Source organism: Mirounga angustirostris, unplaced genomic scaffold, assembly GCF_029215605.1.
Source record: "Mirounga angustirostris isolate CCGP_5_RB_7025 unplaced genomic scaffold, mMirAng1.0.hap1 SCAF_10, whole genome shotgun sequence".
Taxonomy (NCBI): domain Eukaryota; kingdom Metazoa; phylum Chordata; class Mammalia; order Carnivora; family Phocidae; genus Mirounga; species Mirounga angustirostris.
Genome location: NW_026991718.1, coordinates 34,514,482 through 34,540,818, shown reverse-complemented (window position 1 = coordinate 34,540,818; position 26,337 = coordinate 34,514,482). Strand labels below are relative to the sequence as shown.

The following is a 26,337-nucleotide window of genomic DNA, read 5'->3' as shown; positions in this document are numbered from 1 at the left end:
TTCTAAGGGCCCTGAGAAGTCATCTAATCCTGACAACTTCAGCTGCACAACTCCGTTCTAGAGCAAGCCTCAGGGTAGAAGGGCTTGGAGACTCCATCCATCCCAAATAAACCAAAGCAGCTGGTTTGCAATTATGTCTGCACACAACTTCATTTGAAAAAGGGTTCATTAAAAAAAAAATTATTATATTAAAAAAAAAGAAAAAGGGTTCATTAAAAACAAAACTGCCTATAGCTATCTGAAAAGAAGTCAACTTGTTGCTGCTCAAACAATTCTGAGAAAACCCACTCACAATTTTTTTTTTTTTTAAAAGATTTTATTTATTTATTTGAGAGAGAGACTGAGAGAGAGAGAGCATGAGAGGGGGGCGGGTCGGGAGGGTCAGAGGGAGAAGCAGACTCCCTGCCGAGCAGGAAGCCCGATGCGGGACTTGATCCAGGGACTCCAGGATCATGACCTGAGCCGAAGGCAGTCGCTTAACCAACTGAGCCACCGAGGCGCCCCCCACTCACGATTTTAATTCACAGACAGCTGGTGTCCCATTTCTGGGGCAAACCCTGCTCCCTACATAGCTAAAGGGAGAAACATCCAGCTCTTCTCCCTGTCATTACACCCCCAGGTCCTCGTTCTGCCTTCCAGTGCCTCACAGAACAAGTCTGCCTCCTCTTTTGGGAATGCCTGTGACCACACTCCTTCAGATTATCTGCCGGCCATTAGACCAGTGATTTTTACCTGGGGTGTGTCTCTGGGGTGAAGGAAGTGAAGCTGAAGGTATGTACAGTTTACAAGGCATATTGAATATTTTAATACAACAATATACTCCAAAAGCAGCCAAAAAAAACCGCCCTCACAATGTTTTTGTAATAAAAGTCCAAAAATAATATTCAACGATAGGTATTTATTGACTTAAGAAAAGTCCTCTTTCTTCCACAGTTCCTCATATGACGCCATTTCTAAATCCCTCTCCATTTAGGATACTCTCCTTTAGGCATACTCTAAATTGTCCATAGTCTACAAGAAGTGTTTCAGGAAGGGGACGTGACCCCCTCTGTATCAGCTGGTTGCTACTAGAATCCCCCTATCAGAATATTAAACTAGATGGTTGATCTGTACGGTCTCTGGCCAAACAGTGCTTATTAACCCAGCATTTAATTTCCAGGGTTTCCAGAGTTTAATAGTCATTTTCCCTGTGTAGCTCTGCTGGCAGGACAGGGATCTCCAGCCCCTGCTGCCTGGCTGCCCCACCACACACAGTGACTTTGACCCTGTGGACAATCAGAAGCAGAAGTTCTTGCTTCTATAAGAGATAACTCTAAAAAAAACCAAAAAAACCCAACCACCCCTGGAATGTAATGACCTAATGAATATGCAAATTCCCACCTAAGGCCACAATCTTCAAATGGGGGGAGGGGGGTGGTGGCTTGCGGCCACAGAAAGCAGCTCCAGTCTGGGCAAGGTTTGGTAGAAGCGTCCTACTGTCCTGCTCCTTCTGCCGCAGGGCCCCATTTTCCCATTAGAACACAAAGGGGCTAGCACCTAACCAACACCGACTGCAGCCATCGTTTCTACTATTCTGCAACGTTGCATCTCTTTCTGCATTTTTTAAAAAGATTTTATTTATTTATTTATTTTTATTTATTTGTCAGAGAGAGAGAGAGAGAGAACAAGCAGGGGGAGGGGCAAAGGCAGAGGGAGAAGCAGGCTTCCCGCTGAGCAAGGAGCCCGATGTGGGACTCAATCCCAGGACCCTGGGATCATGACCTGAGCCGAAGGCAGACGCTTAACCAACTGAGCCATCCAGGTGCCCCTCTTTCTGCATTTTTAAGAGTATTTCTGTTAAGATGTGGTATATATATACAATGGAATATTATGCAGCCATCAAAAGAAATGAGATCTTGCCATTTGCAATGATGTGGATGGAACTGGAGGGTATTATGTTGAGCGAAATAAGTCAAACAGAGAAAGACATGTATCATATGACCTCACTGATATGAGGAATTCTTAATCGCAGGAAACAAACTGAGGGTTGCTGGAGTGGGGGGGAGGGTGGGAGGGAGGGGGTGACTAGGTAATAGACACTGGGGAGGGTATGTGCTCTGGTAAGCGCTGTGAATTGTGCAAGACTATTGAATCTCAGATCTGTACCTCTGAAACAAATAATGCAATATATGTTAAGAAAAAAAAAAAAAGAAAAAAAAGGTAGCAGGAGGGGAAGAATGAAGGGGGGGAAATCGGAGGGGTAGACGAACCCTGAGAGACGATGGACTCTGAAAAACAAACTGAGGGTTCTAGAGGGGAGGGCGGTGGGAGGATGGGTTAGCCTGGTGATGGGTATTGAGGAGGGCACATTCTGCATGGAGCACTGGGTGTTATGCACAAACAATGAATCATGGAACACTACATCTAAAACTAATGATGTAATGTATGGGGATTAACATAAGAATAAAAAAACTTAAAAAAAAAGAATATTTCTGTTAAGTAAACAGTATTGATTAAAAAGAAAAATATATTAGTGTTGGTTTATAAAAACACAATGGGAGATAGTGAATATGGTATACATTATCATTAAGGCCTTGTAGAGAAACAGGCAAAATAAGGAAGAGGAAACTGAAGAGTTTGTGTCTATGACACCACAAGACCAGAACACCCAGGAATGCAAATGAGCAGAAGGTCCAGATAAAATGGAATTTAGCAGGAACCACTGCCTGGTAACCCTGGCAACAGTGACAGGCGCTTGCTGCCAGCATCCCCAGAAGAGGCACAGGCAGAAGAAGTGAACAGCGACTGGGGTCCAGCTCCTGGTGGTCTAGATGCTCATCGGAGCAGAGGAGCCTCGTAGGAGCCCGGGAAGATGGCACAGCATTAGGGAACTCCCTGAAGACTGCATGGTCAGGTGCTTGGCACTCACATTACCCCACAAGTCACAGTGGGGCTCGTGTCTACACCTTGATCATGAGGAAGGCCGTGTGGCCTGGGGAAAGCATCTGGCTAGTGAATCCACAACTTCAATGAGAAAGTGAGAGAATCAAGAAATAACTATCACCATGTCCAACATGTATCACCTCAACAAAAGACTGTTTGTCCCCCCTAGCGTTTCAGCACGGAGCCTCAGCAGTCTCACCAGCTAAAGTATTTCCAAATCTTTAGTGTGCCTCGATCCCATAGCTTTCCCTTTAGCTTTGCTACACCCGTTGCATCTCCCGGTGACTGCCCCTGGCTAACACACGCCCCTCCCCGCGTGCTCTCCTTTCCTCGAAGGCACGGGCTGGCAGTCACACTGCCAGCCATCTGATGCCTCCCTTGCTACCAGCATGTTCGACAGTAACAGCCTGGAGAAACGAAGGAGCAGTCTTACCCTGGTGCCTGGTTTGAGATGCAGCTGGACAAGATGATCAGTCTCATAGAGGAAATCTGTGGGAAGAGTGGTGGCTCTCCAATTCTGGTTCTCCAAAGTGGACTTGGCCAGAATAGTAGAAGCCTATTAATTAAAAACAAGTTTTTAGGCATTTTTTTTTTGAGAGAGAGAAACTGAGAGAGCACACGTGAGGGGGGAGTGGGAGAGTGGCAGAGGGAGAGAAAGAGAGAAAGAATCCACACTGACCAGAGAGCCTGTTGCAGGGCTCCATCTCACAACCCTGAGATCATGACCTGAGCCAAAATCGAGAGTCAGATGCCTAACTGACTGAACCACCCAGGTGCCCCTAGGCATCTTTAATAAGAATGGTCAAAACATATATATATTTTTAAGTAGCTCGGGAAGGATTTGGGCAGCACTAGTCTGTCAGAGTTCCCCGTCTACGTAAAAGAGTGATTTTGCTAGACATTATTCATATTCTAAACCTGATTCTATCTGCCATTGAGTTTAGGACTATTTCTCGATTCCTCTTGAGTTTGAGGGAGAATGAAACCATCCATTTACTCTAAAACTTAAATTTGTAATGAATTAAAAAAAAATCACATCTGAAAAGAGTGAAAAGAACAATTTAAAAAAGCATAAATGCTAATAAATCTAGCACAAACCTTTGTTTTTTTAAAATACACATCAAAGTCAATATCATCGTCAAAGTCAATTTCAAAATCTTTCTTTATACTCTTCTTTTTGTTCTCTGATTTGGAGGAAGCATCATCTGCAGAAATGAAGACAAATGTCAACACTGTTCACCTCTGTGGACAATACTGTGTACCCATTTTGCAAGATCTTAACCGCAAAAATGTCGGCATTTTTGAGCATAACAGCATTAGGAAAAGCAAACCATACACCTAGTTTCATCCTTAACTTATAATTTGTGGTCTTGCTAACAAAACACAATTAAAAATACACTAATTAATCCCTTCTTCTTTTCAAAGAGAGAATGCAAAACACATAATGCTGGCATGGCCCTTCAGAGTTCTAGAGTCCTGCCTTATAAGCCTGTGGTCATTCCCACGGATGGCCACTGTTCAAAGTCACGTGGATACTGGATGATCATCGACACTATCTCTTAAAGTTCATACTTGGAAGTACATATATTCAAACTTAGAAGTACATACGTTTGAGTCGGGGTCTAAAGCGCCAGTGATCCGGGCCAGCCCACATCGACATGGTACGGGGACTAAAATAGGAATATTCTCCAGGTTTCATGGACAGAAGGGGGCACATGGTCCTAATGTCTCCATCCCCCAGGGGAATCATTTCTTCCCTGTAACACACATGAAATGTTTTTACATGACCAACTGTGTACATGTCAATATACATAACACAATCATGCCATTTACATGCAAAGCAGCATGTGATGAAATTGAAGACTCTACCTACCCACTTCTCCACAGATGAGCAGCATTTCTAAGAGTAAGTTCAATATAAATATTTCGTCTTAATAATTCCTTAGTTTTTATGTCATCAAAGTGCTTTTCTCTTAATTCTATAACATTATGATCATAGCTATACAAGGTTTTAAAGTGCTTCATGAAATGCAAGTTTACTCATTTGAGAGACAAGAAAGAGTGGCAGAGAGAAAGTAAGTTGTTTTTGTTTTGTTTTTAAATTTTATTTATTTATTTGAGAGAAAGAGAGAGCACAAGTGAGAGGGTAGCAGCAGAGGGAGAAGCAGGCTCCCCGCTGAGGAGGGAGGCGCATGCGGGGCTCAATCTCGGGACTCCGGGATCATGACCTGAGCTGAAGGCAGACACTTTAACCGACTGAGCCACCCAGGGACCCTGGAGATAAAGTAAGTTTTTATGTAAGAATGCCAGAGTCGGTAAAATGCCAGAGCTGGGAGTAGGACACAATTCTCTGAATCAGCTTCAAGATCTTTCTTTACACAAGGCTTCCTGCCATACAAGATGATAATCTCTCAGTCTTTCTTTACCATCCTTCCGTAAGCGAGGGCTCCAATAACACTTGTAGTGCCTACGAAAAGTGAACAGATGTTATTCTGATTTGTCCCCTAACTGATTTGGGGGTGGCACTTATAATCTGTTAAGCCACCTAGCTTTATTCTGTGCTGTGTGTGAAGAGTCTAACTGGCCAGTCCAGCATGGTAGTTGGGTTTGGTTTTTCAACCTTTCTGCAATGTCCTAGTATGTGCAGGTAGCTTTCTCCTAAGGCCTGATACGTCACAAAGTATATCAGTGCTGCTATACCGCCCTCTAAAGGTAAAGATAACAAGGAAACCTCAGACGCCGAGCAGCTTTTTATCTACACTGAGCCATATGTATACATCCTCTTTACAACAAGCTTTGTGGAATAAGGTTAAAAAGCTTTAAAAGAGGACTTTGCTTTTATCTACAGAATCTTTACTTTAAAACCAGGAAACTGTATTTGTCTATTTATTGTATAATTAAAATTTAATTTTATTATTTTTTAAAGGTTTTTAAGTAATCCCTCCACCCAACGCGGGACTCGAACTTACAACCCCAAGATCAAGAGTCACATGCTCGGGCGCCTGAGTGGCTCAGTTGGTTAAGCGACTGCCTTCGGCTCAGGTCATGATCCCAGGACTTGTAACGGTGGGGGGAGGGGGGGTCCTTGCTCAGGAGGGAGTCTGCTTCTCCCTCTGCCTGCCACTAACCCTGCTTGTGCTTGTGCGCACGCGCTCTAACAAATAAATAAATAAAATTTAAAAAAGAAAATGCACTAAAAGAGCTCATGATCCCGGAGTCCTGGGATCGAGTCCCACATCAGGCTCCCGGATCAGCGGCGAGCCTTCTTCTCCCTCTGACCCTCTCCCCTCTCATGCTGTTTCTCTCTCTCTCAAATAAATAAATAAATAAAATCTTAAAAAAAAAAAAAAAGAGTCACATGCTCTACCAACTGAGCCGGCCAGGCGCCCCTAAAATCTAATTTTAAAAATTAGAAGATATGAAAAAAATTCACATTTCTAGTATGTAGAATGCCTATATGTTACTAAGTAACAATTGTACTGCACTGTGAGCTCCAGAGGGAGAAAGAAGATGGCTTCAGTGGAATCTCTGCTCAATTCTCACAGATACTCTTCTCTTTTGGCAGTCAGGCTGTGAATTTATTGGGAACTTACAGGCAAAGCTATAAAGAGCTTGGCTCCCATTCCCTGAGAATCTCTGGGTCAGGGCGGCACTAAGGCCCTTGAGGCTTGAACTCCAGCCATTTTGTCTTGCAATATACAATGCTATGTGGCAGGTACCCTCTTGGTCCCAACTCCCCAACTCAACAACTAACCTACTTCCCAGTTCCTCAGTTTTCCATCAAACTGCCCCTCCATCAAACTTCTCTAATCCCCTCTGGGGGAACTATTTCTTCTACCTGCCCCTCAACCACAGGGCCCTTCTAAGTTAGCACCAGTTTAGCACATCACATTAATACCTGCAGGTTAAAGGTCTCCTCCCAGCTGGCTCCGTGAACATAGCAGAATGCCTCATTCCTGCATGCATGGAGCAGGCTGTGGTGTGGGCCTGGACCACAGACTAGGTCTTTAACCATAGCAAACACCTGTCCCGCAGACACTGGCTACAGCACACACGGGCCACTGCTGCAGGAAGAAGCAATGCGCCCAAGCTGCCATGGGACATACGGCACTTTGTTAGGCCTGGCCTTGTTAATGTACGGTGCGCGCAGTGGTCCAAGGGTTGTCATCCAGGGACTGGTAACATAGGGCACCCTACAGAACACTGGCATTTATGATTCAGCACTGCCCTACCCCACCTCGACCAAGAGAAGCCCTTAAAGACCTTTCAGTCCAGGGACGCCTGGGTGGCTCAGTCAGTTCAGCGTCTGCCTTCAGCTCAGGTCATGATCTCAGGGTCCTGGGATGGAGCCCCACGTTGGGCTTCTTGCTCAGCAGGGAGTCTGCTTCTCCCTCTGCCTGCCGCTAATCCTGCTTGTGCTTGTGCAAGCATGCGCTCTGACAAATAAATAAAATTTAAAAAAGAAAATGCACTAAAAGAGCTTATCCTCCCAACCTGCCTACCATTTCTCACTTTGTAGAAGACAGAATGGGCACAGGGACAAAACTGCAGGTATATCAATAGTACAGATCAGGAGAGGAAAGGAGGGTGCCAAAGGGCCTCGATGGTAGTTTTGCCTAGAGGTGCCAAATGTTTAGCTGTCAACTTCTACTCAGATGTGAAGAGACATTATCAATCTAATCATTTCCCACAGGAGCAGACAAGTTATCCTGGACAACTTCTAAGGTTTTACCCCATACTAAACCAGCTTGGCTGTCCCCTGTCCCAGGAATGCGAAATTGTTACAGGCACAGGAGTTAACAGAGGGGCTGTTCACCATGATCTTATGGAATCTCCTACACCCAAGCCTATTTACCACCTTTAGAGGCCCTTGGTGCCACAGGATTATGGGATCCTGCTTCCAAATTGTATTCAAAGTTAAAACAGTACTCATCTCTTAAGTATATATAATAAAGGCCAACAAAGTTCTGATTTTCTTCTAGGTCTACTAGAGTAATAAAAAATTTAAATTGAGGGGCGCCTGGGTGGCTCAGTCGTTAAGCGTCTGCCGTCGGCTCAGGTCATGATCCCGGGGTCCTGGGATCGAGTCTCACATCGGGCTCCCTGCTTGGCGGGAAGCCTGCTTCTCCCTCTCTCACCCCCTCTGCTTGTGTTCCCTCTCTCGCTGTGCCTCTGTCAAATAAATAAATAAAAAAATCTTAAAAAAAAAAAAAAAGGAGTGATAACCAGATATTTAAAAAAAAAAATTTTAATTGCTAAAGACCCAATTCTACCACCTTTCCTCCTGCCCAACATGCTTGGTTTTATCTGCTTATTTGGTTTTATCTGCTTATTTAGTTTCCCCTGCTTTGCTTGTCCCTGGTCTGCCGATCTGGTTAGCCCAACACTGCCCAGCCCCTCCTCTTTGCGTGACCTTTCAGGCAGGGGCCACTTTGTTTCTGTAATCAACTTAAGCCTGTTGCTGTCTATACCTGATCTGGAGTGATATAGCCAAAAGCCAGACTACACATCGTGCGGAGAAAGCACGCTCCATGCTACCAAAATGCAAGTGGTAACAACAGCCACCACCGAAGTCGCTACTATATTCCAGGTATTTTTCTCCAGCACTTTACATATCTTAATTTTATCCTTACAAACTCCTGCAATGTCACCAATAGGTGGCTGAGCCACCACCATTCACAGGTGAGTATGATTCCACCGTGAGTCAGAATGGCTCTGCCTGCGAGGACAACGTGGCCAGCACACCAGGCTAGCCAATCTCGGAGATGAAATGAGACTCTCCCAGCAGGAAATCTGTTAAGAACCAATAGAAAGTTCGTCTGGGGGGCGCCTGGGTGGCTCAGTCGTTAAGCGTCTGCCTTTGGCTCAGGTCGTGATCCCGGGGTCCTGGGATCGAGCCCCACATCGGGCTCCCTGCTCAGCGGGAAGCCTGCTTCTCCCTCTCCCACTCCCCCTGCTTGTGTTCCCTCTCTCGCTGTGTCTCTCTGTCAAATAAATAAATAAAATCTTTACAAAAAAAAAAAATAGAAAGTTCGTCTGGGAACCTCTTCCGTGGCCCTGAGAACCTTACGGGCAGCTTTGAGCGTGGCAGGGCTCCTTCCAGCTCCTGAATTCGGTGTGATCCCCGGCGGCACTGTGCTCAGGTTCATCGTTCGCATCAAAGTCGTCCTCCACGGGCCCATCAGGGAAGTCCTCGCAGTCACTCTCCTCTACCTCGGCATTGACGTCAAACACCTGCTCGTTTTTCTTGAACTTGTCTACCAGGGCAGAGACAGACTGGAGAGGACAAAGAGAGGGTCCTCTAGTTCTACCCATCCCTGCAGCCACCCCAGGCACTGCTGGGGTCACAGCCTGCCTGGATGTGCCTTCTCAGCCCTAAGTCCCAGGTTCCAGCTTCTCCTCCCCCCTCCCCTCCCCAGAATCAAGGTTCTCACAAGAGTAAAGCGCTGAGGAAGTTTATATTGTGCAGCACAGGATGAAGCTGTATTGTCATTAGGCACATTTCATAAAACATGAAACAGGAATCTGCATCCATTAACCAAATGTTTAGAGAAAACAGTTTTCCATGGAGACCATCTATTCTGGAAGTGATAGTAAGTAGGCTAAAGGGGGCCACGCTAAAAATATACAGAGAAAAGCTTTACACATGACAATTTCTCAGGAAACTCTGTGCCAAGGGACTCAACCCCGAAGAGCAGGAAATTCCTTGAGCCTGACAGCAGCCTGAGACCAAAGGCCTGGAATTAACCGTGTTCAAGGGGATAGCTGATTAAAAAAAAATGTGCACCCAGGAAAGACAGGGCTGCCTCACCCTCCATTCCTACCCCCCGGGTTTTAGTCCCTACAGAAGTGCCAAGGGAAATATTTTCTGTACTCCTGGTTAAATAAAAATGATGCCATGGTTTTGGTTCTCACTGGGCAGAACTTGTCTTGGGCCATGTCACTGAAACCACGAGCAGCTGGACAAATGCCCAGAGCCCTCAGAAGTCTAAAAGTTGAACTCACCTCATTATGTGTCTCACTGTCCCATTTCGTGAACTGGAACCCGGCCAGGGAGGGGCAGATCTGGCCGTCCTCCACACACTGCTGCATGGGTGCTGGAGAAGACAGGAGATGGCAGAAGAGTATGGAGGGAGCAACCCCCCACACTCAGAGTGACCAGGGCAGCATGATGGAAAGGCTCAGTCACCCCGTTCTGTGGCAGAGGCTGGCTCGTGGCCAAACTCCAGGTCACAGACTTCTGTCCAGGGAGACAACATATACCCACTCTAGAGGTAGGCTCCACACTGGCACTCCAAGAATTAGTAAAACATTAGGGCAGAGCCTGAAGCACAGACATTTGACTCTGAAATGGACTCCGTGCCCTATGCTGGAGTTGGGAAATCAAAAACCCTTCCTTAAAGTGTACTAACCGCACAACCAATCACGCAGTGTTACTTATTTTAGTCCTAAACTAAACTGGCTACCTCACAGAATTAAGGTCCCAGTGGAGAGCATAAACTTCAAAAAGAGACTGTTATGTTAGCACAAATACTTGCACTAAGAATTTAGACAAGAATGGAAAGGAGGAAAGTAGGCTCTGTAACATCTGCGTAGTCCCGCAGGCAGAGAGGGTCAACTTCACGCAACACACGAAAATGACGCACACAAGTGCAGCTCCCGTATTCCGGCGCCTGGCCTTCCCGCCACCCATGGGGGTCACAACATTCTCAGACGATCCCCCAGAGGGGTGTGGAGAGTAGGATGGGAGGGGGAATAAAATCCTTGCCAGGCCAGTAAAAGGGGCTGACAAAAGGACGTATCCAGGGGCGCCTGGGTGGCTCAGTCGGTTAAGTGGCTGCCTTCAGCTCAGGTCATGATCTCAGGGTCCTGGGATGGAGCCCCGCAAGTCTGCTTGCCCCTGTGCCTGCCGCTCCCCCTGCTTATACTCGCTCGCTCTGACAAATAATAAATAAAATCTTTAAAAAAAAAAAAAAAGGTCCAGTCTCAGACCACCAAGGTAGAGTCTGAAAATAACTCACAATGCCCTCTCCTCCTCCAGATGCCCCGGATTGGCTAACAAATAAGAACAAGGCCTCTCTGGCTCAACAAAAGCCTATGAAAGCCCCTTGCCCAAGTCCAGACTCTGACATTCCTGGCTGGCCCTGGGCCCTAAAACATCACTGTGAGAGCTGACTGCTAACAGGGGCGCGTGAGGGATGTGGCACATACGGACCAAGAGCAGTGGCAAGCGTTAGCTACTGCTGTTAGCCTCCGTGCCGCTGATGGGGACAGAAGGCCGTTTCTCCTAAGGGGATGCCCAGTGTGGCATTCCAGAGGAACCTTCTGGGTAATTTAAACAAGCAACATCATGATGGGCGTATTATGGAACCCATGGTTGTACGGAAACTTCTCTGATGACTGAAATGCTCTGGTGAAGCATTATGTGTACTCACCTTTTAAATCTGTCATTTCCACCCAGCCTAAATCTGGCAGCTCCAGGGGTTCTTCGGTGGACAGAGTCTGCACATCGGAAGGAAAGAGCAGCTCACTTCTATAGTCGTGGCAGTGGAGGGTCGAGAGAAACACCCCTGCTGTGCTGCACTCATCGAATGAGGCCGCCGTCTTCTGAAACATGGGATCGATCTGACCATACAAACAGAGAGAACCGACAAATTACGGGATGCAGCCAAAGCAAACAAAATCTCATTCACTGGACCCTTGCTCATTCACAGCTCTATCTGCTGAACTGAAATATCTCTGCATGTGAAAGAAATAGGGGGAGGGCTTTCTAATTGATCAATAAAATCCCATCCTAGCAGATACCAACTGAAAAGGAAGCCTGTGCGTAGTCAGCTGAATAAATGTGCAGCGTTCAAGTACACAGTAAGTGGGAACGAGCTTCTCCTGTGTCATTCTGTTTATAATCCACATGGACAGTACCCTTCTGCTGGTCTCTTTCCACAAGTCTCTGTTTTCAAATGGTTGAATGCTACCACCACAAATTCTGTGGACTTAAAAAGCCTGTGTGATGGATCTGTTCACAAGATCCCATTATGACTCTGGGCAGAAATATTTGTATATTTGGAGAACACAACCAAGAGATTCAGGGGAAAGACAGGCAGAGTCAGCAGGACTAGATGGATGGGTAAAAGACGGGACAGGCTGTAAGAGGGCCCCACGGCTGGGGGAAGGAGCAGGAGTGGCACAGCCAGGTGATGGCAATCCCAAAAGCAGACCTGGGCACAGTGCACGAGAACAAGGACAGAGCAAGACACAGGCACGTGTGGCAAGAAGGCAGAAGCCACCTGACTCTACCAGTGGCCCTGGGACGGGAAACACATTGGGTATTGGGTTCACAGGTCTCCTTTATTTCTCAGGACATAGCTACTGTGGAGAGAAGGGGCCTCAAGGAGAAAGACAGATGTGGCTTCTGGCTCTTTCCTGGCCCCCTTAGCTCTGAACCTGACCTCACCAGAACTGAGATTCTCCTCTCGCCTTCCCAATAAGCCCGTCTCAGAATCCTTCTAGCCCCAGAGTATCACATACATCACCTCCACGTTCTCCTTGTCTCCTGACCCTCAGGCAGTCAGTTACACAGCCTGGTGGGTCTCCCTCCTAGCACATCTCTACCATCTACCCCTTCCTTCTTCACCCCTGTTGCCACCAATACAACCCACGCCTGAGTTAATCCTTGTCTCTGGTCGCTCCCATTTCCTATCCTAAAAATACTAGTGTTGTTACTCCCATTCCTTTCCTCAAATGCCAACCACAGCACTGGCTTCCCACCTGAAGCCCCACACCCTGAGAGGTCCTGTATGCGTAGTTAGTGAAAACTCAGCATTTCAAAGAGTCAACACAGAAACTGTAACACTAAAATAAAGCTGAGAACACTAAGATAATTGTCCTCACTTTTGTCTAGAATTACATCATGCAATGTGAGAACAATGGTTCTTTCATATAAATTAGATCTCATTGACATTTTTGAGTTATTTGATGGGAAAATGAATTATTGGTGACTGCATAGTTTAGGTAGATGAACCTTTTGTCTTTTTTTTTTTTTTTTTTAAAGATTTTATTTATTTATTTGAGAGAGAATGAGAGAGAGCACATGAGAGGGGGGAGGGTCAGAGGGAGAAGCAGACTCCCTGCCGAGCAGGGAGCCCGATGCGGGACTCGATCCCGGGACTCCAGGATCATGACCTGAGCCGAAGGCAGTCGCCTAACCAACTGAGCCACCCAGGCGCCCTGTCTTTTTTTTTTTTTTTTTTAAGTAATCTCTACACCCAGCGCGGGGCTTGAACTCATGACTCCAAGATCAAGCACTGCATGCTCTACAGACTGAGCCAGCCAGGCACCCAGGTAGGGGAACCTTTTGAAACAAGGGTCCACAGCAAGGAAGAGAAACATTAAAAGGAGACCCTATATTCCCCACTTCTTTCTTGAAGGTTCTCTCCACCTACCAGCTCTAACTCATTCATTTTATATTATTTTTGTTTATTTTAAAGATTTTATTTATTTGTCAGAGAGACAGTGTGTGCACAACAAACTGCATGTTTCACCCTTGTGAGTAAATCCTGGCCTCTAGCAAACTTGTACACTGTCCGGCTCCTTAAAGAACCAGAACTTTCCTATTTCACGGCCTTTGCTTGTGCCTCTGCCCAGAATCACCTTCCTGGCAAAGTCCATCTGACAAATACCTACCTTGCCTTTAAGGCCCAGTTCAAATTTCACCGCTTTCATAAACTCTGACCTCCACCCACTCTGATTTCCTATAGTATGTGCCTTGAACTTCCTTGCATTGTGCTCTCGTGGTATAAAGAACTGGAGCATAATCAGGTTGGAATCTCCTATGACAGCAAACATTTTGCACACACAGAGCTGTGTCCAAAACAGATCAGCTCATACACAAATAAGAATTCTCAACTTGCACCCACAGAACATCTGCTTTCTCATTTCCACGCCATCTCCAAGAGAATACGGGTTCAAGAAACAGTTGAAATTTCAAATTCTAGGTTTCTGACAATCCTTTGTTCTTGTTTATCTTCCGAATTGGGCTTTGGGCTATTACAAGTTTACAGCAGCTTACAGAGCAAAAAAAAGCTTTCTAGGATTGGGGTACTCGGTGTTTCTTCAAGACTAGTGGTTTCATTTGGCATAACCGTGGCTGACCGCCACAGGATGAGAGGGAGCAGCGCTGCCTGCCCTCTCGTTTTCTCTTTAGAACGATGGGAAAGGCTAGTTAGTACAAGCCTCCTCAGGCTCCCCAGAATTGGGTCTCTCTGGTTGGAAAAAAGATGATTGGAAACAGAATTTCCAACCATATTGTTGAACTGACATTTCACTTCAGAACCAGAAGCAGAGGCAAGAATGATAGTGAAATTAATACTCAGATTATCTAAGAAGGGGGAAAAACATGGAGAATTGGGGAGGTGAAAGGAAGGTGGGAGAGAATTATATGGCTCCCCTTCAGATATATACAGATGTATACAACCTATTGCCATGGATAAAGCACTTTGCCAGGAATAGATTCACTACCACAAAACCCGTATGTGGATGGAACTAGTGTTAACCTCTTTCTACAGTTTAACAAAGTGAAATTCAGAGCCTTTTCCCAGGGCCACACAGCTAAGATAGCAGAACCAGGATCTGAAATTTATATCTGCTGCCTCCAAATCTGGTGCTGTCCAAGGTCAAGGCTGACATATGGATAAATACAACTCCCTCCCCACAAAGTACCTGCCACCCTTGTTTCCCCCCTCCCTCTCCAGCCTTGGCCTCAGTGTTCCCACCTCCACGCCCATCCACACACAGTCCTCACACCAGCACAGGCTGGAGCCACTAGGCAAGCCCAGAGCAGAACCACCCCATCACTCAGAGTGAACCCAGCAAGTCTCCTCACTCCTAGCCCCCTGCGTGCTCTGTCTCTACCAACTACCATCTGCCATGAGGCCACCAGGACTAATCTCATCATTGTCCTTGATTTAGTTTATTTATTAGTCACACATAAAAGACCCAGGACCCCCCAGAATTCTACATTTCCCAGGCTCCAAACCTCTTTGGCCCCCATCTCCCTCTCCTAACAACGGATATTTTCCCCCCAGGACCCTCTAGAAATTCCCTATATTCCCCAATTCTTTCTTGAAGGTTCTCTCCACCTACAAGCTCTAACTCATTTTACTTTTTGTTTGTTTATTTTAAAGCTTTTATTTATTTGTCAGAGAGAAAGAGAGCGTGCACACAAGCAGGGGGAGTGGCAGGCAGAGAGAGAAGCAGGCTCCCCACTGAGCAAGAAGCCCAATGCAGGGCTCGATCCCAGGACCCTGGGATCATGACCTGAGCTGAAGGCACACACTCAACCGACTGAGCCACCCAGGCGCCCCTAACTCATTCATTTTAAATTGGGGACAATATCATTCTCAAGGAAGTGAAAACTGGTTTTTGGGGGAGGGTGAAAAAAAATCTTAGAAATTACAATGACTTGTGGTTCTCCAAGCCTCAACCCTACCTGATAAAATCTTATTCCACAACCATTCATTTCAAGGGCAGGGGGAAGGAAGAAAAGATCTAAAAAGGCCCTGAAGGGGGAAGAAAATGACAAGAGGCTGAGGAGCACTGCTCTAATGGAACCCTGCCTGCCCGAGGACAGGGCTTCTGCACAGGCCAGCGCTGCAGCGCTCCGAACACTGGCCTAGATGTGGGAGAGGGGAGTTCCTTGTTCCTCATCACGACTTCCAGACTAGTCTCCCTCCTAAGTCCTACAACCCTCTGCTTTGAACACAGTAAGGTCAGACCTCACCAGCCTCTGCCCATCTGTGTTTCGCTCACCTTCCAACCCTCAGGTCTTCCCCCTTCTTGGAAGATTTTAATATTAGCTCTTGGCTTATTATTATTCTCCAACTTTACTGCTGTCCTAGTTTTCAGTGGTTTCATTGTCCATATATTGATCCATCCAACACTCTGGCCTCTTAGTTCCTTGATATCCTCACCTTCAATGGTCTTGAGCTTCATCCTGAAAACCCAGGACTTCAAGAGATCCCAGCATGAATGCCACCCCAGGACTTCAAGAGATCCCTTGGCTGTTCTCTGAACTGAATCAGAACCATGACTACAGCCTCTCCATATGCTCAAACTCCAAGCGCCCCTGGCAACCACCTCCTACCTTTCCAGCCAACACCTTCTTGTCTCAAAGAAGTCTTTGACTCACCGTGCCCTACAACGCACTGCTCACATGGCTTTTATGCTGTCTCTTACTCCCCTCTTTTCCTGGCCAAAGTCCCATAGGCAATGATTGTAAGCACTCCCTTGCACGTGCTCTTCACTCCAGTGCTCCTTTCTAGCTGTGTCACACTGACTCAGCAAAACACAATCCTACGTTCAATCCCACTTTCTGCCCACTTCATGCTCACACCCACACAGCTAACTAACCATGGCTGCAGAAACACACAAAGTTACGCCTCGCTTTAAATCCATCTGCCACGGTCCTCAGGTCAACCCTGAGGGCTGTCTGGCAAGCAAACTATACTTCCGGAGTCCATTCGCTCACCCACCCTCCTACTTTTTTCTCTCTTCAAACCTTTACCTTTCCTCCTCCACACTCAGTCAGTAGATGCTCTGGCTTCCTATTTCAAGGGGGGCACAACCAGAAGGGAATACGTGGAAGCTCCCACGTGTGCACACTCTCGTCCCATCCCTCACCAGCCATGGGTGTCCCTTAGCCAAGCTCTGCTGGTGCTGTCCCTTCCCTTCCCTTCTCACGTGCTCAAGGACTCCACTCGAGCAACTCTCCTCTCTTCTCCACTAGACTGTTGCTATCAACAAGTAAACATGATGTTAATCCTCCCATTAAAAAAGCAAAAAACAAGAAAACCCTCTAGACTTTACTTTCCCCTCCATTTGCCACCCATTACTCTGTTCCAATTTACAGCAAAACTCTTCAAAAGACCAGCCCATACTGCCTTCATTCCTCTCTTGCCATGTGATTGCCCCCATTATTATGAAAAATTTCAAGCTTACAAAAGTGTTGAAATAGTAATAAGAACCTCTGTGTAACTTTTACCTAGATTCCCCACTGCATATTAGCTTTCCCTCTCCACCCCCCCACCCCAAACCTTTTTGAAAGTAGGTATGCTGACACTTTACCTCTCTGCCAGTTAAGCTATTGCCTCTCAGCCCCCAACCTACCTTCTATCAGCCTCTCTGTGATGCTGGCTCTGGGACCACATCTGGGCTTTGCCAGCCGCTCTCTGGTAGGCTCCACCAATAGGGGGCACTAGAGGGAGACTGCAAGGCTAGAAGGGACTTGCTTCTTTCTGGAGCCTTCCTGTTCCTGTCACCCAACAGGGCTTCTTCAGCCCAGATGCAGCAGGTCCTACCCTACTTGTAGCACTGAGTTCAAATTGCACTTTTTCTCACACTCACAGAACCAGCCTTATCATATGCTCCTCACAGATACCAGCACCAACCAGCATGCCCTCCTCAGAGGTCTGGGTCCTGGGCGCACGAGCCCCTCTAAACTCAGGGACACTAGCGCCAGCCAGGCAGCACCCCTTCCCTGGAGGTCTGAGTTTCAGCTCCATAGGCTCTTCTCCAAGCTGACCAGTGGCCCCAGGCTGCCATTTTGGCATGGCTGATCACTATCTCCTCCCTGACACTTTCTCATTTGGGTGCCACACTCTCTTGGTTTTCCTACCTACTGGATGTTTCTTCTTTGGCTCTCTGAACTCTTAAGATTGGGGTATCCCAGGGCTCAGTCGTTTTTCCACAGACGCTCATTCCCTTGGTGATCAATTCCAGTCTCTTGACCTTAACTGCCATTTACAAATGTTGTGGAGGTGGGAGAAAGGAGTAATCTAGTCCACTGTTGGTGGGACAGTAGGCTGGTACAACCCGTTTTTGAGGGCAATGGAAATTCCATGACTCAATGTTCTTATGGATATAGTCTCAGAAGAGCACAAAGATAATATGTACAAGAACATTCACTGAGATACTGCTTTTAACAGCAACATTCTTAAAAAGCTTATACCAACACTGTTGCTTTAAATTAACTATGCTAAAGATAAATGAGGCCTCTGGCTTCCTTTAAGTAGAAATTCCTTAGGACCTGCCAGATCATAAAGCTGTTTAGAGCAAGGACTCTAGAGCCAAGCCACTTAGCTTCAAATCCTAGCTTACTTAACAAGCTGCATCATTTGGGGCAAGTTATTTAACAGCCTTGTACTTTGATAACCTCCTCAGAAAATATAACAAGGATGTTGTGAGGATTAATTGAGGTCACATGGCTCACAGACTTAGGGCAGCACAGGGCGCCCAGTAAATGCACAAAAAATGTTAGCTCTCATCATCTCTGCTGCATGTTCCTGGAAAGAAAATTAATGGTTTAATTGATCAGAGTCCTCAGTAACGTGCCATCTCTTTCTACTCAATCATCCTAAAATATTGTGGGAAAAGCAGGAACTTACACCCTAGAGTCTTAATGTGAAGCTAAGGGAAGATAATGCGGATGCCACTTATATATTTGACTCCCATGAGGCCCAAGCAGGCACATACCAGTAAGGCAGGCGTGGCCCTGCCAAGTGTCAGCCGCTGAGGCTCTGAATTAGTCAGAGACCACACTGCACACAGTTCCTCACCTCACACTTCCGATCTGCTTCGGAGACATTGAGGTTGTTTACATTCTGCTCGATGGTTTTGTAGGAGTGTTTCTTCTTTGGCTTTTGAGCCTTTTTGGTTGTTCCTGTTTCAGTAGCACTTCCATCTGAAAGAAGAAATAAGACTCAGTACTGCAAGGACTGCTTTGGGGCATGTAACTGAACTGACATTAACTCAAAAACTCTAAAGAGCGATTACAACTGAAACGGGCCATTCTTTCAAAGTAACAGGCACGGGGTGCCTGGGTGACTCAGTTGGTTGGGCGACTGCCTTTGGCTCAGGTCATGATCCTGGAGTCCCAGGATCGAGTCCCGCATCGGGCTCCCTGCTCGGCAGGGAGTCTGCTTCTCCCTCTGGCCCTCCCCCCTCTCATGCTCTCTCTATCTCATTCTCTCTCTCAAATAAATAAATAAAATCTTAAAACAACAACAACAACAACAAAGTAACAGGCACATCTCATCTGCAGCTTCAGGAGAAACCTGAAGTATTTGGCTTCTAATACAGGTCAATTTCTAAAGCACCCCCAAATGAGAAACTCTCCACTTGATGCTTACTCAATGTTGCCTAAATAAGATCTAAAAGGTCCTTCTCTTTTCCGAAGAAAAACAACTCTAGGGTCTAAGGATCTTCTCATAAACTATTCCGAAAACACTCACGTCTTCAATCGAATCAGATTATTTCTTACGACTTCATTCATTCCAGTATACTACCCAAATAACTACCTGCTATGCCCTTAAGAAAGCCCCTTGAATCCAGATCCCAACCCATGTACCTGCATCATGGCTCTCTACTTCTTCCGGAGAGGGTGCGTCTTTGCCTAGCCCCCCAAGGACTCTGTAGACATCAGCATGGACCGCGTCCACGCGCACTGCATAGATCTTCGTGCTGGCGTCCAGAGTGCCAGCAGCCACCTAGTCCAACAAACAGAGCTCTGCTCACCGGACACATAAAAAGGAACCGCTGAACAGGCAAAACACAGCAAGCTTCATAAAATATTGACTTGCTCTTAAGAAAAAAATGACAAAGATTCCCCTACGACTGATACGGAATAAACAAAATACAGCAGAAAGCTATCTTCTCCGTATTTCATCAGTTTAGGAAAGAAAGGAAAGAAGCTAATAAAATGTCTCACACAAGGAAGGTTCTCATGTATTTGCAGAATTCAATGATGGTGCTGTGCCCAATATTAGAAATAACCATCATTAAATTCAGATGCAAGAGAAGGTGAACAGCCTTCTTACTTTAAAGTTGGTCGGTTCGGTGTCTTTCTGTTTAAGAATCTCTGACATGAAATCAATCAAGTGCAAGCCAAAAGCATTCTTGGTCGTGATTTTCTGCAAACACAAAAGTGCAGGAAGGTTTGTTATTGACAGCCTCGGCTCATGTAAATAATGCAACTCTAATAGAGGAAGCTACGTTTTTACATGGTAACAGCCCACATCTCACCACACGTATCAATTCCCATAAATACTTGGTGACACGGCCTAATCCATACACATAGTTCCTTATTCTCAAGAACTAGAGAGTGACAGCACACTCCTTGAGTTTTCACCGTGTGCAGACCCTGTTCTAAGCACTGCACACAAAGGGACTCAGTCACCCTCAGAACAACTCTATGAGACAGGGACTATTCACATTCTCGTTTTACGGAGGAAGGCCTTGCAGCAGAGTGGTCAGGTGACTTGCCAAGGCTATAGAACTTGTGAACGGCAGAGACTGGGTTCCAACACAGGCTGGCTTCAGAACTCACATTATTAACCCCTAAGCAACACTCCCTCTGTAGATATGCTGCAGGTTGCAGGCAACCTGCCAGAAAGAGCACCGAAGGCCCATAAAACACCGTAAAAGCATACTGACAAACATCAGCATTGAGAAGAGTCGCTGAGAGGGAAAGCACACAATTACCATCAATTGCGTGTTCTCCACAGAATCAAGAAGGCTAGACTTCCCTTGTGATCAAGTAGCAAAATCTTTACTGATAATTAGCAGATACTCACATTTTCAGTGGACAGCTTGATACAGGTGGAGTAATGTTCTGTAATCTGTGTGTTTGTAAACTTAGGAACCGTGGCTGAAGTGTCAATATTCCTAAATGAAAACCAAAACCAAAACCCTCTGTCAGGGATCCACTCTAACTTTTCAAAATCCAGGCCCAGAACCCACGAGGTATTGTGGAGATGCTGGGCGCACAGCACACACGCCAGGGCGGCCACCCCGCGGGGGCAGCCCAGCGCGCACGCACCTACTGGACGGGGAGGCCAGCAGGTGAGGCGAGTCTGCGCTGAACTGTAGGTCCAGGACTCGGGAGCGCCGCCGCTGCAGCCGCTCCTTTTCGTCGTCATTCTGGGGAAAGTCTTCAAGGACGGGGGTGCCAGGAGTATTGAGAGGGGCCTTCCGGGGCAGGGACATGGAGAACACCCGTTCTGAAGGTGAGGAGGCGCTGTGGGGGTGTCCACGGATTTCTGAAGAAAAGCAATTGATTATGGCTGACAGCGATGGAAGAGAACGCTTGCTCAGGAAACCTGCCACGGAATATTTCCTATGTCTAAAGTGGGGCTTGGGGGCTGTCATAGGGTGGAAGTTCACTGCACGTTTTCCACCAAGATCTTTTCCAACTCTAGTATTCCTCTATAGTTTAAGTTTCTTTGTCGGGGGATGGGTTTCTGATGCTTCCTTGCCAAATTAATGAAGGGTGCAATGAGGTCAAATTAGGGAAGGACTGAGAATCAATCATTGGATTTAACAACCTAGAGGTTATTGGTGACCTTGACAACAGTTTTCCTAGAGTAGCAGAGGCAGGAGAAAGTCAAATGGGCGTAGATTCCAGAGAAGAGAACGAACAGGAAGAAGAGAAATTGGAGACAGCAAATGGAGACAAGGTTTTCAAGGACTTACAGAAAAGGAAGGACAAAATTGGGAGGGAAGCAGTTGAAAGGGAAAGTGAGGTTGAGAAATTAATTTTAAGATGGGAAAAACCCCAGCTTGGTAGAAAAATGAAGCAGAGATTGTGTTAGTTTCCTATTGCTGCTATAACAAATTACCACAAATGTAGTGGTTTAAACCAATACAAATGTATTCTCTTGCAGTCCTAAAGTCAGTCTAAAATCGAGCTGTCACCAGGGCTGTGTTCTTTTTGGAGGCTTTAGGAAAGAATCTCTTTCCCTGCCCTTTTCAGCTTCTAGAGGCTGCCTGCTTTCTTCCCATCACTCCAACCTCTTCCTTCTTTTTTTTTTTAAAAGATTTTATTTATTTATTTGAGAGAGAGAGAGAGACAGCAGGAACAGGGGCAGAGGGAGAGGGAGACGCAGACTCCCCACTGAGCAGGGAGCCCGATGTGGGGCTCAATCCCCAAGATCATGACCTGAGCCAAAGGCAGACACTTAACGGACTGAGCCACCCAGCCGCCCCTCAACCTCTTGCTTCTGTCATCACATCACCTTCTCTGACTCTGAACCTCTTGCATCCCTCTTATGAGGGCCACTGTGATTGCACTGGGCCCATCCAGATAATCCAAGATAGTCTCCCCATCTCAAGGTCCTTAACTTAATCATAGCTATAAAGTCCTTTTTACCATTTAAGATACCATATTCACAGGTTCCAGACATCTCTGGCAAGGAGAGGGCATTATTCAGAGATCATGCAGAAGGGTAAACGTTGCTGAACAATACACTCAAGCAGGAAAAGGGGCTGCCTTTCCTGAGATCACTGAAAGCCCACCCACAGCAATAGGAAGGAAGCCAGACAACAGAGGCACAGATGCAGGTTGGGGAGCAGGTACAATGGTGTGCTTGTGGATGTTCCTTTTGGACTGCTTTTCTTAGTAAAATAAGAAGCCCATAAAAACCAAAAACTGAGTAGCTAAGGGTGAGGGCTGGGGAAGGAGGTACTGGAGATTTCGGGAGAGAAAGGAAGGTATGGAATAGTCATCTAGGAGAAGGTGAGTGGATGAACGAGGGAATAAGCATGACTGCTGGGCAGCTTTAGGGTTCCCTTGAGATCACTGAGTGAACAGGGGCCAGGGCAGAGTAGGCAGAGTTGGAATTAATCAGGGTTGTGATTTTGTCAAGAAAGTATAAACAGGCTAGAAGAGGGCAAGGGGTTATGAGTGTATGAAAGGGAGTGATTATAGTGATTGACCATGGAATGTAAGCTAAGTAAGGAAGGGAACAAGGATACGAGAGACATTAGGGACAGAGAAAAGCAAAGAATATACATCTGCTGGGTCAAAAGATGGAGTTACTGGAGTCAGGGAACAAGAATGAGTGAGTTGGAAAGATAGGAGTGGTACTGAGGAGTGGGGTGTTTAAAAGTGAGATGACAGAGTGGTGTAGATACTGATAATGACAAGGTCTAGGGTGTGACTATGGTAATGAGTGGCTATTGCCTATTTTGGTAGGGCAGGAAATAAGATCACTGGGAGAGAGATGAAGGAACTGAGAGACTTTGGGGGAACATTTCCAGATTTAAGAATCAAAAGGCTTGGCTTCAAACCCCAGGTCCATCGCTTACTAACTGGAGAATTTCTTTTCTTTTTTTTTTTTTTTTAACAGTCAACTCTACACCCAGTGTGGGGCTTGAACTCATGATTCTGAGTTCAAGAGTCGCATGCTCTACAGACCGAGCAGCCAGCCAGGCACCCCAGTAGCTGGAGAAATTTTAAGCAAGTAAATGCTCTAAGCATTTGCTCCTTCTCCTCCAAATGGAAATAAGAAAGCGTGTCTCAGCTGGTTCTGAATTGGTGATATGAAAAAAAACCCACAATGTAACACATATTTTATAGGAACACATTAAAAATAAAGGGATATAAGGGCACCTGGATGGCTCAGTTAGTTAAGTGTCTGACTGTGGTTCAGGTCATGATCTTGGGGGTCCTGGGATCAAGCGGGAGTTGGGCTCCACACTCATCAGGGAGTCTGCTTGTCACTCTCCCTCTCCCCATGCCCCTCCCCCCCGTGCTCTCTCTCTCTCTCATAAATAAAATCTTAAAAAAATAATAAAGTGATACACAATAAACACTAAATGGTTGCCCTTGCCCATGTAAGGGGAAGGGAACAGAAGTGGTGTATAGGGATAAAAGGAAATTTAAAAAATACAAGAAAGAACTTCACATGTTCCCCTGATAGCTCCCCGTAAGCTCAAGAGTATGGCTAACATACCTCTCAGCTGAGGTCAAAATAAAAGAAAAAGAAAGAAGAATGGAAAGGAAGGAGGCAAGAGACATTTTTAGAGACTGAATCAAGAGGACTTGTTACTATCTGGGTGAGGGCACTTCAAGAGGAGGGGAGTTGGACCTTGAGAGGAGACTTTAACAGAAATAGGAAGCACTGAAGGAGGAACTTGTCTAAAAGGAAAACTCAAGAGGGGATCAGAGGCCATGCTTCAATTCTTGGAATATTCCTTCTCTCACTTCTCTCATTTAGATGGTTACTGAGCTCAAAGACACCTTCTACATCTACTTCCTTCTCTCCCATTCATTTTTCAACCTGCTATGGTCTGGCTATCATCCCCACCACTTTATGAAAACTATCTGGACACAATCACCTACAACCTCTATGTTGCCAAACCCACTGGCTACTTTTCAGGCCTCATCTCTCTTGAGATTCAGCAGCATCTGAAACAGATGAGAACCCCTTCAAGTGCTTCTTGAAACACCCCTGGCTTCTATGACACCACCCTCTTCTGAGAGAGTTTGCAAGCTCTCCCTTCTCTGCCTAGCTCCTAAATGTTGGTCCTGAGTGTCTTCTCTACAGGTTCTTCCTAGGTTCTCACCTGTTCCCATGGTTTTATGATCTATATGATGATGATGTCCAAATTTATTTCTGAGTCTGTGGGCCACTTTCCTGAGTGGCCTGTATCACTGAGTGTCAAACTCTTATCCAAGTGTTTACTGACCCCTTCACCTGTCTCTTGCCTAAGTCATTTACCATGTCCAAAACAGAACTCTAAATTTTCAAACCTTTTACCAAGACCAAGGCCCTGCCTACCTCAGCAGCCTCACTCACTGTTCAGTCATGATGTTCTAGTTCTAGCCCAAGCCAGGCTCTTTCCTGCTTGTCCTTTTTTTTTTTTTTTTAAGATTTTATTTATTTGACAGAGAGAGACACAGTGAGAGAGGGAACACAAGCGGGGGAGTGGGAGAGGGAGAAGCAGGCTTCCCGCCGAGCAGGGAGCCTGATGCGGGGCTCGATCCCAGGACCCTGGGACCATGACCTGAGCCCAAGGCAGATGCTTAACAACTGAGCCACCAAGGCGCCCCCCTGCTTGCCCTTTTTTTGCACTTGCTCCTTCTGCCTAGAACACGTTCCCCAGTCTGCTCTAAGATCTTCCTTGAATCCTCAACCTGAAGGGGCCCCTCCCCTCACTCTGTTGTTCTCAATCAGGGCACTCAGGCTCATCTGTAATTATTTCATTTGTTTACGGTTTCTCCAACTAGAATACAAGCTCCAAGTGATGCCTGGGTGGCTCAGTCGTTAAGCATCTGCCTTCGGCTCAGGACATGATCCCAGGATCCTGGGATCGAGTCCCACATCGGGCTCCTTGCTCAGTGGGGAGCCTGCTTCTCTCTCTCATTCCCGCTCATGCTCTCTCTCAAATAAATAAATAAAATTAAAAAAAAAAATACAAGCTCCAAAAGGCTGGGTCTTATCTGTTTTGTTCTTTACAGTATCTCTGCACCTGACAGTGGGTTTGGCCCAAAGGGAGCGCTCAATGCTTGTTCAATGAATGTACAAATAAGTGCATGCGTGTTAAGCATTCCGCAGTAAGCACAACGCTTTCATGGCCCTGAACTAACATGCATCCCAGGAAAACCACCTTTCAAGGGAGAGACATCCCGCACGGTGTAGGAGCCCACGGCAAAGGGACTGAAGAGTAGGGATCGCCCCACGCGCGCTCCCGACGCCGACCCGAGCCGCGTCCTGATTGGCGGGGCACACCACCCCCTCCCCGCCTCCCGCCTCTTCCTCCCTGCGCCTGCCTCCCCCTTGGCCAGCGGGGCGCAAGGCCAACAACTAGGTCGAGAATATCCGTACCCCCACTCAGATCCGCCCGCCGACCCTGCCCGCCCGGAGCACCGCTTCACGCCGACCCCTTCCCGCGGCGCCACCCACCCAGCCAGCCTCACCTGGGCAGGGAGGTCCCATTTTGCTCTCCTTCGCCGGAGCTGGTTTTAAATCGCGCGCCGAGAAGCCTTAGCGTCGTAACGGCCGCGGTGACGTCTATCGTGGGCGGGGCCAGAAGCGCGCCTGCGCAGCTGCCCCAGTCCTCCGCTTGTAAAGGGGCGTCCGGAGTTGTGCCGGTGTGTGTCGTGCGGAATCGCGGGCTTCCCGCTCTGCTCCCGTGGGTAGACTGTAGAGGGTCCGTGGACCACCGTCCCCCGCCTCCTTTCGAGCGTTAGACGTGGAACTGGGCGCTGAGGACCCAGTGTGGAGCAGGACGGGAGAGGGCTCTGCTTTCACGCAATTTACTTTCTAATGGGAGGGAGGGCAGATTTCTAGGAAACAAGGTTAATTTCCCATAGCGACCTGTTCTGTAAGGGCAGAGGTAGAAGTGGAGGTAGAAAGTGAGGGATGGGGTGTGGGACGGAGGTGAGAAGGAGCCAAAAGCACAGTGAACGTTCCAGGCAGGCGAAGGACAGGTGCAAAATGTTTTATGTACATTTTTAAATAAAGGCCATCGTTTTTATTCAGATTCTTGTGAAGAGCTTCCTGGATATCTACTCCTCCCCCCCACACACACACACACCTCACCCCCACATACCCCACCACACCACAGAAAAGCTTACGG

At 46.8% G+C, this 26,337-nt stretch overlaps 1 protein-coding gene across 1 annotated transcript in view; it reads right to left on the bottom strand.

Moving 5' to 3' along the window:
* Positions 1-26,276, bottom strand: part of NCAPH (non-SMC condensin I complex subunit H) — a 35,220-nt gene extending 8,944 nt beyond the window's left edge. The window contains exons 1-12 of the mRNA XM_045884494.3: positions 25,676-26,276; positions 20,795-21,014; positions 20,550-20,640; positions 19,794-19,886; positions 19,325-19,463; positions 18,534-18,658; positions 11,358-11,547; positions 9,928-10,019; positions 8,993-9,198; positions 4,531-4,679; positions 4,021-4,127; positions 3,356-3,478 (exon numbers count right to left, since the gene is read on the bottom strand). Coding sequence (XP_045740450.1) covers positions 3,356-3,478; positions 4,021-4,127; positions 4,531-4,679; positions 8,993-9,198; positions 9,928-10,019; positions 11,358-11,547; positions 18,534-18,658; positions 19,325-19,463; positions 19,794-19,886; positions 20,550-20,640; positions 20,795-21,014; positions 25,676-25,694 — 1,554 coding nt within the window. The 5' untranslated portion in view covers positions 25,695-26,276. The remainder of the gene's footprint in view (positions 1-3,355; positions 3,479-4,020; positions 4,128-4,530; positions 4,680-8,992; positions 9,199-9,927; positions 10,020-11,357; positions 11,548-18,533; positions 18,659-19,324; positions 19,464-19,793; positions 19,887-20,549; positions 20,641-20,794; positions 21,015-25,675) is intronic.
* Positions 26,277-26,337: the final 61 nt, after the last annotated feature.